The following is a 14,918-nucleotide window of genomic DNA, read 5'->3' as shown; positions in this document are numbered from 1 at the left end:
CATTTCATATTTGTTGCTAAATGTTGGGGGCCGAGTAACGCCATTCTAATAACTTTCTGCTGAGACCTGTAGTAGGGGTAAACAAGTGGACCTCTTTATTCTGCCCACCTGTTGTGCTGATAGGCTTCCCGCACCCAATATAAGGAGGGGAGTTTTAAAAAGAGAGATATTCCTGCCTTGATGAAGCTGCGTGGCGTTTCTGTTCGCGCTCCGGAGAAGCGAGGCTGAGTGCGGGAGGACAGTGGGCCCTTTCCGCTCGCGGCTTGGACTGGTTGGGGTGTGTTTTTCCCATCCCTCCTCAAGAGGGACTGGGGATGAAGGACCCCAACATATTGACGCCCAATGTGGGGCATGAAAGAGGCACAAAATGGGGCATGACTGTGAGTTGAGCCAAGTGAGAGATACATGGAGGAAAGACTGAAAAACCAGAGAAAACCTGAAAGGCACAAAATGAACAACCAGGGAAAAAGAAAAAGACAGGAAGACAAGGAGAAAGAGAGGAACAAAGAGAGAAAAAGAAAAAAGGTGGTAAACAGGAGAAAGGGAAGCAACTACCTGCAAAACCAGAGAAACCTGAAAGGAAAAAGGGACAGAAAGGCCAGGGAAACCTGAAGAGAAAATGCAGGCTGAAGTCGCTCACAGGGAAAGAGAAAAAGACAGGAAGACAAAGACAAAACTCCTCAAAGACTGAAAAACCAGCGAATGTGTGTAAACCAGCAAATGTGTGTGTGTGAAAAAGATTTTAATAATTCCCAGATCACCTCCAAAGTGCAGGTCACTTCGGGCATGGTAGGGAGGAACCTCGCGGAGGGCGAGACAATGTCGCAGGAAGGGAGGAACCTCCCGGGAGTTTCTGGCCAGAGCAGTAGGGCGAGGCCTATTTTCTATTTTTCAATGAAAGATTTTAGAATAGAACCGAGATGGGTTCAAACCAGAACGACCGCGAATGTGTGTATGAAAGGGAACGAATGTGTGTAAACAGATTTTAGAATGGAACCGAATGGGTTCAGACTGGAACGACCGCGAATGTGTGTGTGAAAAGTAAATCTATGTCTATACGGGAGTAAACAGTTTAAGAACAGGTGAAAAGGGCAGACATGAGAAAGAGAATTAAGTGGTAGTGATTTAGAAAGCCTGTGCTCAGGTTCAGAATAGTTGAAAACAGGCTAAAGCTTTTGAAAGTCCCTGACAAAATGTAGAGATGACGCCCCTGAGTCAGCTTGAAGAAGTTACAGAAAATGGATCTTCGCCCATAACCCCCTTAAAATGAAGGGACCAGAGTCATTTTTGGACAGTAGTTTAAAACAAAAAGGGGGGACTGGAAGACTCCTCTAATTCCATTGCCCTGCTATTCCCTATGGCTTGTGTGAATGTTGTTTTCTTAGTTAATGTTGGAATGTTTCCCTATTTTCTCTGTTGTAGTCAAAGCCACTCAGTATATACTAGTGCCTGTATAGGCGGAGGAGAATGCTTTCCCGCTCATCAGTAAAAGTGACTTTGGTGTTTTTCTGCCCTTACTGCTGTGAGTATTGTCCTTGCCACTGTGGTTCCTACAGAGAATGCTTTAAATGTGAGGATTGGAATTGTTATGTGCACAAATGACAGTATTCTAACTTTGGGTGATTGTTATCTTGACACTATTTTGGGATTGATCAGTTTGGATTTGTTTTTATGCACTATAATATGTCTATTGCCTGCCTACAAAGTCAACGCAGAAAGTGCTAATGAGACGGGCCTCTGCTCCCATGGAAGTAGATGCATCCCCTCAGATCTGATTTGCTTAAATGGACGCCTGGTAGTCAAAGATGGGCAAGTCCCAGCTGTTAGCTGTCGACCTAAGACAGGAGCCAAGTAACTTGGTGATCCCATGACGGGTAAGAAGACTAATGAGCTTGGAGACACCTAAGACAGGCACAGCCGATCTAATATGGTGATAGCCCCACATATCCTAAGTTTTGTCTTTTTTTAAGATAAAAACGGGGGAGATGTTGTGGGCCGAGTAACGCCATTCTAATAACTTTCTGCTGAGACCTGTAGTAGGGGGTAAACAAGTGGACCTCTTTATCCTGCCCACCTGTTGTGCTGATAGGCTCCCGCACCCAATATAAGGAGGGGAGTTTTAGGGGGAGAGATTCCTGCCTTGATGAAGCTGCATGGCGTTTCTGTTCATGCTCCGGAGAAGCAAGGCTGAGTGCGGGAGGACAGTGGGCCCTCTCCTCTCGCAGCTTGGACTGGTTGGGGTGTGTTTTTCCCATCCCTCCTCAAGAGGGACTGGGGATGAAGGACCCCGACACTAAATATATATTTTGAATCATACTATAGTAATGAATATTTAATATCTATATATTTAATAGATATTAAATCTCTACTCAATAGAGAGTTAAATAGATATAAAATTTAATAGTTTCTTCAAGTTTTTGTAATGCCCTTTATTTTCTTTTTTTCATATATTTTATTGTAATAGAAGGGTTACATTATATTCACTAGATAGAAGGTGCATTACTTCACATACATTGATGCCCTTTCTCATGTCTTGGTACCCATTTTCCTCCCCCCCACCCCCACTCCTCATCTTGTTTTCCCCCTTCCCTATCCGATTTCAAATAACCAAAAACACATATATCCAATATATCAGAAAACAAGGTGAAATACTGTAACAATATGAGATAACCAAGGGACAGCAAAAGAGATGAGAGATAACATAGTACATTAAGGACAACAATCACCCCTTATATAGCTTTTGTTTCTATGCCCTGGAGGTCCTTTCATTTAGTGTCCTTCTATATGACCTTATGTATTTAGGTTTTGTTCTATTGTAAATCTCTGCTAGGAGAGCCCAAGGTTGCTACTGATTATGACAAATGAGGGAAACCATTGAGCCTGGGTTCCTTTGAGTCTGACATCTTCCCATTTCCTTACAATGGGGAGATGTCATTCTTTCTGATGGCAGCATAGAATTCCATTGTGTATAAATATCACATCATGTTGATCCACTCACCAACTGAGGGGCATCTGGATTGGTTCCATATCTTTGCTATGGTAAATAGTGCTGTAATGAACATCGTTGTGCTAGTGGCTTTAGTATGTCCTTATTTCTGGACGATTGGGTAAATGCCAAGTAGTGATGCTCTTTATTTTCTTTGCATGAACATTGTTTAATATGACTGAAACTGGAGCTACAACTTGCTAAAACCTATGTGCCCAAATGAAAACATCACTAATGAAGACATTCCTCATCCATGTTCACACCCACAAGTATCTCCAGGATTAGCAAGAAGAACAGGACCTAGTGAAACTCCAATATAAAAGAAGGAAATCAGAGCATAAATGAATAGAATGGAGATTTAAAACTTGCAAAGATAAATGCAACAAAAATTATTCCTTAAAACATAAATAAAGTGGATAACCTTTACCTAGACCAAAACAAATTTAAAGAAGTAAAATCAGAGGGTTACCTTAAAACTGACATCACAGAAATGCAAAAGATCATTAGAGATTATTATTGAAAACTTTATGCTAATAAATTTGATAACTTAGAAGACATGAACAAACTTATAGATTTTTACAAATTCATACATTTTACCAAGAATGAATCATGAAGCAATAGCAACCTTGAACAGAACAATAACTTACAAAATTCAATCAGTAAAAACAAAAAAGAAGCTTACTATCAAAATCCCAGGATGAGATGGTTTCACTGCTAAGTTCTACCAACATTTACAGAAATAGACCAGTTCTTTTTGCTAGTCTAAAATGTAGACAGATAAGGAATTTAAAACACATTCATTATCTTGATCCTAAAACCAGGTAAAAGGGAAGCACAAAAATAAAACCATGGGAACAATGTCCTTGAGAGCTGTGAAAACTCTCAACAAAACATTAGGAAATCAAATCTAATAGCACATTAAAAGGATCATTCACTATGATCAAGTAAAGATCAAAGAGGAAGATAGTTCAATATATGAGTCAAGAAGCATGATACGACACATTAACAGAATTGAGAACAACTATGTGACCATTTTAATGGGAACAAGAAAGCCTTTGGTATAATTCACCCTGATTAAAAATGGTCACTAAATTGGAAATAGATGAAAGTGGAAGGTTTTAGTAATTCATGGTAAGGTGACTATGGTTGACAATGATGAACTGTGCCTTTAAAGAAGATAGAAAAAAAGAACTTTCTAAATCTGTACCATAATATATTCTCAAAGAGATAGATATATTTAAATGAATTTAAACATTGTACAATATATACAGGCATCAAAACATATTACCATTACCCACTAATGTGTACAATTTTTAATCTTTTTTATGTGTTAGTATGGAAATGGTATTCTTGAAAAAAAACCCGTAGGATCTCAGAAACACAATTTGAAGATATTGGAGTGGATCATCAGAAGAATTTTTTGAACTCAGCAAATGAAGTAGCCCAGTTTAATGCATCTGCCCCCAAAGATGAAAAGATAAAGCAGAAGGAAAGTCAAAGGAAAAAAGGAGGAAGAAATGGAGAGACGTGAAAGAAGAAAAGAGGCAGTGGAAAAAGAACAAATAGCAATCACGAATGTGGCAAATTCTAAAAATTCTGGAAAGCTGCTACATTTAAAAAAAAGGAAAAAAAAGACAAGATGCTCCTGTACGCTCTATCCTTAATCTCATTGTACTAGACTTCCAGAGTGAGGTTGGCAATTCAAACCCAATTCTAAAGGATTACTCAAAAAAAAAGAGACTTCTCATTTTAACTCTGAAGTTGTTTCTAATTATTCTTATAGTGATCTTCTAGTAATATCTCTACTTTTGCATCAAGACTTTAATTCCCACTGAAAGTTGAAGTAATAGAATAAAAACAAATAATTCAACTTCAGACATTGGATGGTAACTAGGTATTAAGTCTTAATTACAACTTACATTTTGTATTTTATTTTATTTGGGAGAGTGTTACTAATATGTTCTGGAACGTGGTAGAAAACTGACAAAGAATGGCGCAAAGGTATGAGTGGATAGGAGAAAATGATTCTATTCTATTTCACAGAGAGTAATTATAGTTAAGAAGTATTTCATTGTATATTTCAGTATAGTTATAAGAAGAGATTTTGCATGTTTTAGCCACAAAATTGATAAATGTTTGAAGTAATGTATAAACTAATCATGTTCACTAGATGATTTTATACATATATATATCAAGAGACATTTTATCTCATAAATGTATGAAATTATTATGTATCAATTTTTAAAAGTCAACAAAAATCGATGAAGCAGAGTTTTATAAAGTTATTTTCTTTCATTTTTAACTTCCAGCAAAACCAACAATAAAACTGAAAATTAGAATAGACCCAGTAGCATATCTTGGTTTTTTTTTTTTTATTTCTTTCTTTTTTTATTGTAATTAGTAAAAGGGTTACATGATACTTGCCAGATAGAAGGTGCATTAATTCACATACATTGATACCCTTTCACATGTCTTGGTACCCGTTTCCCTCCCCTGCCACACCCCCCACCCGTCTTGGTTTTCCCCCCTTCCCTATCAAATTTCAAATATTCAAATACAAATAAATTCAATATATCAGATAACAAAGTGAGATACTATACCAATATGAGATAACCAAGGGACAGCAAAAGAGATGAGAGACAACATAGTACATTAAGGACAACAATCATTCATTATATGGCTTTTGTTTCACTATCCTGGAGGTCCTTTCAATTAGCTTCACATTATATGTCCTTATGTATCAAGATTTTGCATATCTTGTTTTTATAAGTGCAGAATAATAAACAATGGAAACATTTAAGAAGAAAGGAAGAAAATGTTTTCTGTACTCAGATTTATTTTAGTTGTCAGATTCAAGGTGGCTTCAGAATTATAGGTATTACTTAATCACATGTTTTTAATCTAGATAAATGGAAACCAGTTCTAGCTTTGTTTAACTCATGAAATTCTTAGCAAATTAAGAATTTTAATATATTGAGAAAGGAAATAAACCAAACATAAGAGCAACTTAACATAGAAACACTTACCAATAATATTGTGTTCAGTGTGGTTTAGATATTTTTTACAAATATAAGGCCTGGCAGACTCGCAATTCCTTCTATTCCAGGCAGGTTGCATAAATGAATTAAATGTTCCACAGTGATAATCAACAAAGGGCTCATTTATCCCTGAAATTAAAATGTGAGTTTAATACCCATAAAATGGTAGTTTTAGCATTAAGGGAAATGATAGGGGATGTTTAGACAATAGCATATGCTGATGGTTTTGCTATTCAAGTCTAAGCATGATAATGAAATGTTTTCCCAAACAACACAACAATCATTTCTGTGGTTTCAGGGTAGTGGAATATTTTGCAATGTTTATAACAGCAGATAGCACTGTGGCTCTGACCCCAGCTCTCTCAAAACTTTGGCTCAGCAGCTTCTCTTCTTGGCCTCCACATTCTTGTTTGGGAAAGCGTGCTTTACAGGAATTTAGTTAAGCTAAAACAATATTTACAACCCCTTCTCAGAATCCACATCTTGGCTCCATATAGGAAATGCTGCTGTTTGAGACTGCAGATGGCAGCATGTGCTGAGGGTAATTAAAACATTTGCTGCCCATACCTGGGCTCCAGTTCAGATAGCTGAGCGCTGTTCCATCCGACCACTGCCAGCCAGCATGAATGTCCAGCTGGTTCAAACCTATCCACACTTCCACAGCTTCATTTCTCAGGCGCTCTGAAAAGAAAATTGTAGAAGTAAATAGCCAGCTCAATGCATGACTTTCTTCTTGTGTTCCTATATCTGGGTCATGCAATCACCCATTCATTCCAGGATGTGATAGGAAATGGAGGTGCTATTACACCCCACCCAGATACTTTCTCTAGTGACAGAACAAGGCTCTGTCTTCTGTAGAAACACAGAAAAGTCCTGAATGCTCACTGATACTTCTTTCAGTTATGGAACATTCTGCATCCAAACATCCAGAAATGTCACCTTTGGATGGTCTTCAATCTACCCAAAAGTAAGCTGTTAAGACTCAGAGGCTTTCTTCTTCATGTGCTTATGCTTAAGTACTGAAAAGTTAGAACGTGGAGGAAGAGGTGCTCAGGGCCTCCTACTCACAGAAAATGAACAGGAGCAGGTCTTCACATTTAAAAAGGTATAGAGAAGCACAATGGGGCAGAACCATGTACTGTGAGAGCTATCAGTTGTCTGCTCTAGAGGAGCAGTGGTATTCATGGATCAGAATTGTGGAAGGAGATTTGAAAGGAGGCAACTGAGGCATTGGCCATGCAAAATAGGAGGGAGACTGTCTAGTATTCCCTGATCCTAACCACCATACCCCAGTAACTCATGCTTTAATATCATCCCATTCTTTGCAATAGACACTACAAATAATCATGCATCCATAGATTTACACAAAAAGATATTGCTATCAAATTTGTAGAATGATGGAAATTTTTTTTGTTATTTTATGTTTTGGGACCTGAATTCATTTTTTTCTAGTATAAACATGTATTCATTGTATAATAAAATTTGGAAACAAAGCAAAACAAATAAAAAACCTAAGGTCAGAGACCTTTAGTGAAATGGCTAATTATATAACACTCTCAAATGTTGCCATCTAGTTGATTATTTATAAAGGACAGCATTGTTTCCTTATGACCCATCTATTCAGAATTCAATTTATTTTGGGTCAGATTCAGGAGCCCAGCCTGAAATTGAGGGAGCCTGATAGATAGGGTTTATGAATTGGCTGTACATTTCAGCTTTCCTCAGAAATACACATTTTATGCTGGTAGTTCCAGAAACATTATTAATTACAGCTTTATTCTGAAAAGAGCAATGCTGTGGGGATGACTGTGTGACTACAACTTATGAGGTCACATGGCAGAGTTGCAGAAATCCAGAGACTGGATAGTTCAGCCAGGTAGTGGGAACTGGAGGAACCAAACCAGTAGTCAGGAATTACTAAGCAAAAGCAACATGTTGTAAGTGGGCTTCATTTCCAGGTGTCTAGGAGATGACCATACAATCTAACACCCATTTGAGAATTTTTTAGTTTTGATTAAATCATTTAACATGGGTCTATGGTCACAAAAAAAGGCTGGAAGATGCATTGTCAAGACACAGAAATTTTCACATTTTATTTTCAAGTAATTGCCAAATGATATTTGAAAATAACTATTAAATATTCATTACTCCTCAATGTATTCTGAGTACCTATTGTACAATTGCTTTATTAATATACATAAAAATCATTGCATAATTTATATAGTCTTTATATAGTCTGTTTAAAGGTACCAACAATCCCAGTCAATTTACATTCAGAATTAAACTGAACTACAATGCTATAGTAAAAATGCAAATGTAAATTCCTTGGCACTCCCAATAACTTAGATTATTCCTTATTTAATGTTCACTAGCAAGAAATGTTAGACTCTTCTTTTCATTATAATATATTTTGGGGGGCTGGGAGTTTGGCCTAGTAGTAGAGTGCTTGCCTAGCATGCATGAAAACCCAGGTTTGATTCCTCGGTACCACATACATAGAAAAAAGCCAGAAGTGGTGCTGAGGCTCAAGTGGTAGAGCTCTGGCCTTAAGAAAGTCCAAGGACAGACTTGGGCCCTGAGCTCAAGCCCTGGACTGGCAATAATATATATATAGGTTAGAGTAGGTTTTTGTCTTTATGAATAAACGTCTGTTTTCCTAAATAATCTCCAAAGTCCAATTATAGAATTGAGGTATTTAAATCAAGGTCTTTTGACATATATTACTTTTCAAAATTGTCATTTAGGCTGAATGAATAGGTTCAAATATTCTCAGGAGATATCCTGCCTGTTAAGGTAGACAACAATTGTAATTCATAGATGGTATTCAATGTTTTATGTAGAAATCATTATGGGTTAGTAATGATTTGAGAAATTGGTGTTATCCTCCAATATGACCCTCTCAAATTAATTTCAATAATAATTTCCCACGTGTGCATGGCTTTGTGTGTGGCTGTGGGGGAAGGGCAGACACACACTCTTCACCACATGCTGTAATCCTTCTGGAAACAGGTACTGACTTTCACAAGCTTAAAAATGTGCATGCCTCTTCTTCTATCTATATACTTTCTGATAAAAAACTGAAAAATTATGCAAAAGATATGTGCAGGCATCATTTGTAATAGCAAAATAGATGAATGAATTTATGTACCAAAATATATAATTTTATACTAGATAACCATTAAAAATGATTATGCAGATCTATATTTATAGGCACAGACAGATGTTCACTCTAAGCAAGTAAATGAAATAAATGGTTTACAGAACAGGGTGCAGAGTTGTTAAACAGTAAACACATAATGAATATTTGTCATGTGTATCAGGCACATTTCTGAGACTGCACCAGCATTATAAGGTACAATTTATAACACCAATTAGGTATTGTTAGCAGTTACACATGTTAGAAGCCATGTGTGCTTAAGTCAGTAAGTTGCTAGTAAGTGATAGTTGCAGGAGTAAAATGCAGAGAGGTGGCTCGGGTCCCTGCACCTAAACACTGTGTTACAGTGACCTCATGTTACTAGGTGGGGCCATTTTCATAGATACTAACTACATCACACTCATGTGTTTAGTATGTTTTTACAGAAAGACATGGTTTACTTTGAATTGTACAGCTATGGGATAATTGTCATTTGCTTTTCTTTTTGAAAAGCTGACTTAAAATTTCAAACCAAATATACTTCAGGTGGAGAAAATTTGAGGAAAGAATAGTGTCAGAAATGTTTAATTATGGTGACTAGTTTATGGTACTTAATATTTTCAAAATTTTTCTAGAGAGGTCTATAAATGCACTATTTTATGAAGAATGAGTGAGAAGAGGGTTTGGGTGATAGGGGAAACATAGGTTTCTAGGTCATTAGCACAATTTCTTTGACATATTGTTGTCTTTTTTCATACATTTTTATTGTAATTAATAGAAGGGTTACATTATATTCACCAGATAGAAGGTGAATTAATTCACATACATTGATACCCTTTCTCATGTCTTGGTCCCCATTTCCTTCCCCCCCACCCCCACCCCTCATCTTGTTTTCCCCCCTTCCCTATCCAATTTCAAATAACAAAATACAAATATATCCAATATATCATATTGTTGTCTTTTATTGTTCGCTGATATTCCCAAAAAAGTTTAAGTTGTTTGGCATCAGAAGGCCTAGCCATGTTGTGTCTAAACACAATGAGTAAATTGTTATAATATTAAGCAAAAATAGTGCAGAATGCCTTATTAGGGCCTCAAATTCTATTCTCTCTGGAGCAAAACTAAACTAAAACAAATATAGCTGAGTGTCAGTTGGAGTGATGAGGATTCATGTAAAAATTCTGAGTGTGTTTGGGTCATGCTGAGAAAAGAAAGATTTTGTGTGTGTGTGTGGTGCTTGAATTCTGGTCTTGAGCGCTATGCGTGAGCTTCTAAAAATATTTTTAAGGAACTTTCGTCAAATTGTATTTTTGTACACATGGACATAACTGCTAACAATATTTCATTGGGTCAATGTTAATGAGTACCATCACCTACTTACTCTTTATGAAAGTTTCTTCATTCTCATCTGCAATACTTAACAAGGCGCCTCCTTGCATTTGGCAGGAAGAATGTGCCTCTTTCCAAGAGAGAGATGAAAGCAGGTTGAATTGGTAGCAAACGTGTGATTTGAAGTTCTTCTCCCAGAGAGCATCACAACCTATCTCTGACAATGCTGGCAATAAAGAACATTAAACACATTCATTACCATCTTATTTCATCTGCACAGCCATATTGTTCTAAAAGGGATTTGAATGAAATGATTACAACTTGCAAACCTCTAAAACATCAGTGTCTTTTCTATTCTTGATTAGGTCTTCATGGTGAAGTGTGCATTGATACTCCATTGATGTCTTATAATTCAACTCTTAAGATTTTAAATTGAGCTCAAGTTTTAATTTGAACCCTTAAGTTAAACTAACACCCCCCCACACACAATAATTACCAAAAATGAACTCAACTATAGAATTTCAAATTGTAGGAAATGGGAAGCATACTTCAGCATAATGATAACTGATGCCAGACAACCTGTATACTTAAGAACACATCACATGTCAAATTTACATTTAATATACTTCAAACTTTGACACTAAAATGTTTTGTTTGTTTCATACGACTTACATGGTTCTCTTGGGAAGAATGAGCAGTTTGTCTCCTTATCTATTCGTTAAATCACATATACCAGCAAATCTAAGATTGTCTATATAATTTACTAGCTGATATATGTATATATGTATTTATGTGTGTATGCGCGTACATATGTATGTATGTATGTATGTATTGTTGTTGGTCATGGAGCTTCAAATTGGGGCTTGGGTGCTGTCCCCGAGCTTTTCAGCTCAATGCTAGCATTATACCACTTTGACCTACAGTGCCACTTCCAGTTTTCTGGTGGTTAATTAGAGATTAGAGTCTCATGAACTTTCCTACCAGAACTGGCTCTGAATTGTGAGCCTTAGATTTCAGGTTCCGGTGCCTGGATGATATTTGTATTTATAGAGGGTCTAAGACTGAAGAAAGCCAGAAACCAAACAGCACTAAAGGAAAAGTGAGGGAGAGGACAGAGGAAACTTTTCTGACATAATATTGTATTGGTAGCTGAAATTTCCCCACTGAGGATGAGGAATATTAGAAACAGAGACTTAGAGTGAGCTAGTTTTAGAGCATAATTTGGTCATTTTCATACTGTGTGACAGCTGATACGTGAAGGTGGAGCTGTGAATGCTTACAATTCTAGTGTGCAGAAGGATCACATAGCCAGACTGTTGAATAAAAGCAGGTTCCTGGGCAGTTCACAATGTGTCTTAGCCTATTGAAAGGCTAAGACATAGCTGGGTACTAGTGGCTTATGAATGTAATCCTAGCTACTTAAGAGGCTGAGATCTGAGAATTAAGGTTCAAAGCCAATGCAGGCAGCAGAGTCTGTGAGACTCTAACTTCCATCTAATCATAAACAACACCAGAAGTAGAATCTTGGCTCGAGTTGTAGAGTGCTAGTCTTGAACACAGAAGTTCAGGGACAGTATCCAGGCCAAGTTCAAGCCTTAAGATTGGCATGCAAACTTATGCATGTGCGCACGCATGCATGCTCGCGTGCGTGCACACACACACACACACACACACACACACACACACACACACACACACACCAAATCAAACCAAACCAAACCATCCTTCCCCTTCCCAGCTTCCTAGTTCTCAGTCTGAGACAGGTTCAGGATAGGATTTGCAAAAGAAAATGTGTTAAAACATACTCATGACTTTCCGTAGCCCTGGTGGCCCATACCTGGAATAGATACTAAAGAGGCTTAGCTCTGAGGATGTGGGTTCAGAGCCAGCCGGCAGACAAATACAAGAAACTCTGGTAGAACTAACTATAAAAAACTGGAAGTGATAAAGTGCCCTGAGTTCAAGCTGAACTAACAACATGCATGCACGTGTGCACATATGCTTGTGCACACTTATACACAGACACACACACACACTCCTACACCTTCTACCTCCCCCCCCAAAAAAAACCCCATTCCCGATTCAAATGCAGATGTTCCATGAAGCTGATAGATTTATCACTCTATCATAAATGAAAAATATGGAAGGTCTCAGTAGCCCCTGGCTGTTACAAGACAGCAGGATGTCAGGAAGCGAGATCTGGAGACTGAGGGTAAATCCTGGGAAATACATGATGACAGATCCTAAGCATAAATCTGTGGATCACAGCCATGCACCTGACAAGAAAGGTTCTGGAGTACATGCCAATTGCCCTTCCTATACAGCTGTTTTAGTAACCTGCTTGAATGATGTTAGTTATCGAAGGTGAGGGTTTTTCAGGTGACCCTATCTGTGCTATGCACCATAGTCCAATTTATGTGACTTCCCTTGATTTTGGATGATATGTTCTCATTCTTAAGGCTAGTTGACAAATTCTTTCAAATATTTGCAGCAAGTCATTTTACTCTCCTCACAAGTCAGTTCATTTAGCATTGAAATTTGTTTAACTAAAATGTTAGAATTTGTACTTCTATGCAGGCACACATAAGCATACTCTCGGCTTCTTTTGCTGGGCCGCGTGGTGCCACAGGTCTCACTTGAAGTTCATTGAGCAACAGATGAAATAAGAATGCCATTCCAGTGAGGCTCTGATCAACCTTAGGAACCAAAGGAATCATTTCCCCAGTTGCTCAACAGATACTCGTAAGCTTTAAGGCACTTCAAAGACTGCCATGGCTGAAGTCACTATCTTCACAAACCCTTCGCAAGGGCAGGGGCTTAACAGAGCTGGCCATTGTGGGATGAGCTATTTCAATTGCTCCCAACCAGGGGCCAGTAAGTAAGGCCTCCCTAGCTTGAGAGCTTCTCATTGGATGGGTAGAAGGTTGTTGCAATCTTCTGACTTCCCTTCATTTCATATGAACTCATCCTGGGAGGAATCCCAGAGATACACCTGCATCCTCATCTCTTCCTGAGAGATGTCTCTCTGGTAGTCCAACTGTAGGCTTGCATTTTGGTCTGGGGTGTCCATGTGCATATATACTCTCTCTTTCCAAGCTGCTGAGAATGCAAGATCAAAGTCTATGTCTCAGGCATGCTTAATTAATCTAGTGAAAACCTAATGTAAGGACTGCAATATATTTCTTTGCATATTTGATTGTCTTTACATATTATTTTTGTATCACTAAGCTTTGAGTTCCTTGAAGGAAGCTTCTTAGTCTTTGGTGAGAGATCACTAATAAATTTTGCATGATGTTAAAATAGGTCATCTTACCCCTTTCAAACTACATCACTCTTGTAATGAGTTGAGGAGAATTCATGTCAATCTTGTTTTCATTATGAAACATGACTGAGATCTAGCCATTCCTCTTCTGAAATATGGCTTGTTTTTCTTCTCTAAAGACATGGTTTTTCCAGGAGTACCATTGTCAGCCTCTTCTTCTTCCTCCTCTTTCTCCTCTTTCTCCTCTTTCTCCTCTTTCTCCTCCTCCTCCTCCTCCTCCTCCTCCTCCTCCTCCTCCTCCTCCTCCTCCTCCTCCTGCTCCTCTAATGAAGACTATCAGAGAAGCTACTGAACTTCAAGCCGCTACTATTATTTTCAATCTTAAGTTTTTCTTTCATGGACTCAGCAAATATTTGTTGAAAATTTGCTCTCTGCTATATTGCTCAATCTGCTACACTAATTCTGCTGCACTGATAAATTCCCCACAACTGAGATACTAAACCTAGCCAGGGCTTCTTGGAACACATGTTTGCATGCTCCCTGTTCACAACTGGAATGAGATGAGTATGTGATTTTATTCTCATGTTTTTCCTGATATCAAGAAGGAAGGCAAGAAGCACATTCTGACTCGTCCACACTCTTCCTTAAGTTCATCAATTAGCTTTATAGGGAAATTAGCTTGCTAGCGAAAGATATGCTATGAAAGAAAGCTGAGCAGTGGTAGCCAAGAAGGACAGAAGAGAATTAATATTGAGTAGGGTCTACAGAAGCTGAAGGAAAGAGATGATGTCAATTTTGTTACATGTTGCTGCATCTTTGAATACAGTGAACATGGAGTCCATTAGTAACTTTATGGAGTTCCATGTCAATGGAAGAAGCAAATCGTCTGCTTCCTTTGTATCGGCAGATGAGCCTTGTCAAGCAAAGTCACTGCAGCCATCTATCTCACTGGCAAGCACCACAGTGCTACCTCAAAGCATCACCAGTTTCCATTAGTAATGCCTCTGTCCTCTACGGGTTACAATACCCATTCCACGCCTTCCCCAGTCCAGACCTCTCGCAGCTCCATTATTTTTTTGCAGAGAGAAAGCTAGCCACTAGATGAGTTCCTCCACATGTTCTCTATCACCTAATGTGTCAGCTTTCGTGGACCTAACCTATCCTGTA

At 38.1% G+C, this 14,918-nt stretch overlaps 1 protein-coding gene across 1 annotated transcript in view; it reads right to left on the bottom strand.

Annotated features, from left to right (window-relative positions):
• Pla2r1 (phospholipase A2 receptor 1) overlaps positions 1-14,918 on the bottom strand; it is a 105,985-nt gene that overhangs the window by 70,789 nt on the left and 20,278 nt on the right. Inside the window, exons 4-6 of the mRNA XM_090342766.1 lie at positions 10,542-10,715; positions 6,592-6,705; positions 6,013-6,153 (exon numbers count right to left, since the gene is read on the bottom strand). Coding sequence (XP_090198892.1) covers positions 6,013-6,153; positions 6,592-6,705; positions 10,542-10,715 — 429 coding nt within the window. The remainder of the gene's footprint in view (positions 1-6,012; positions 6,154-6,591; positions 6,706-10,541; positions 10,716-14,918) is intronic.

This window comes from Megascapheus bottae, chromosome 12 (assembly GCF_031878675.1).
Source record: "Megascapheus bottae isolate mThoBot1 chromosome 12, mThoBot2.hap1, whole genome shotgun sequence".
Classification (NCBI taxonomy): Eukaryota; Metazoa; Chordata; class Mammalia; order Rodentia; family Geomyidae; genus Megascapheus; species Megascapheus bottae.
This window is presented reverse-complemented; position numbering and strand designations above follow the sequence as displayed.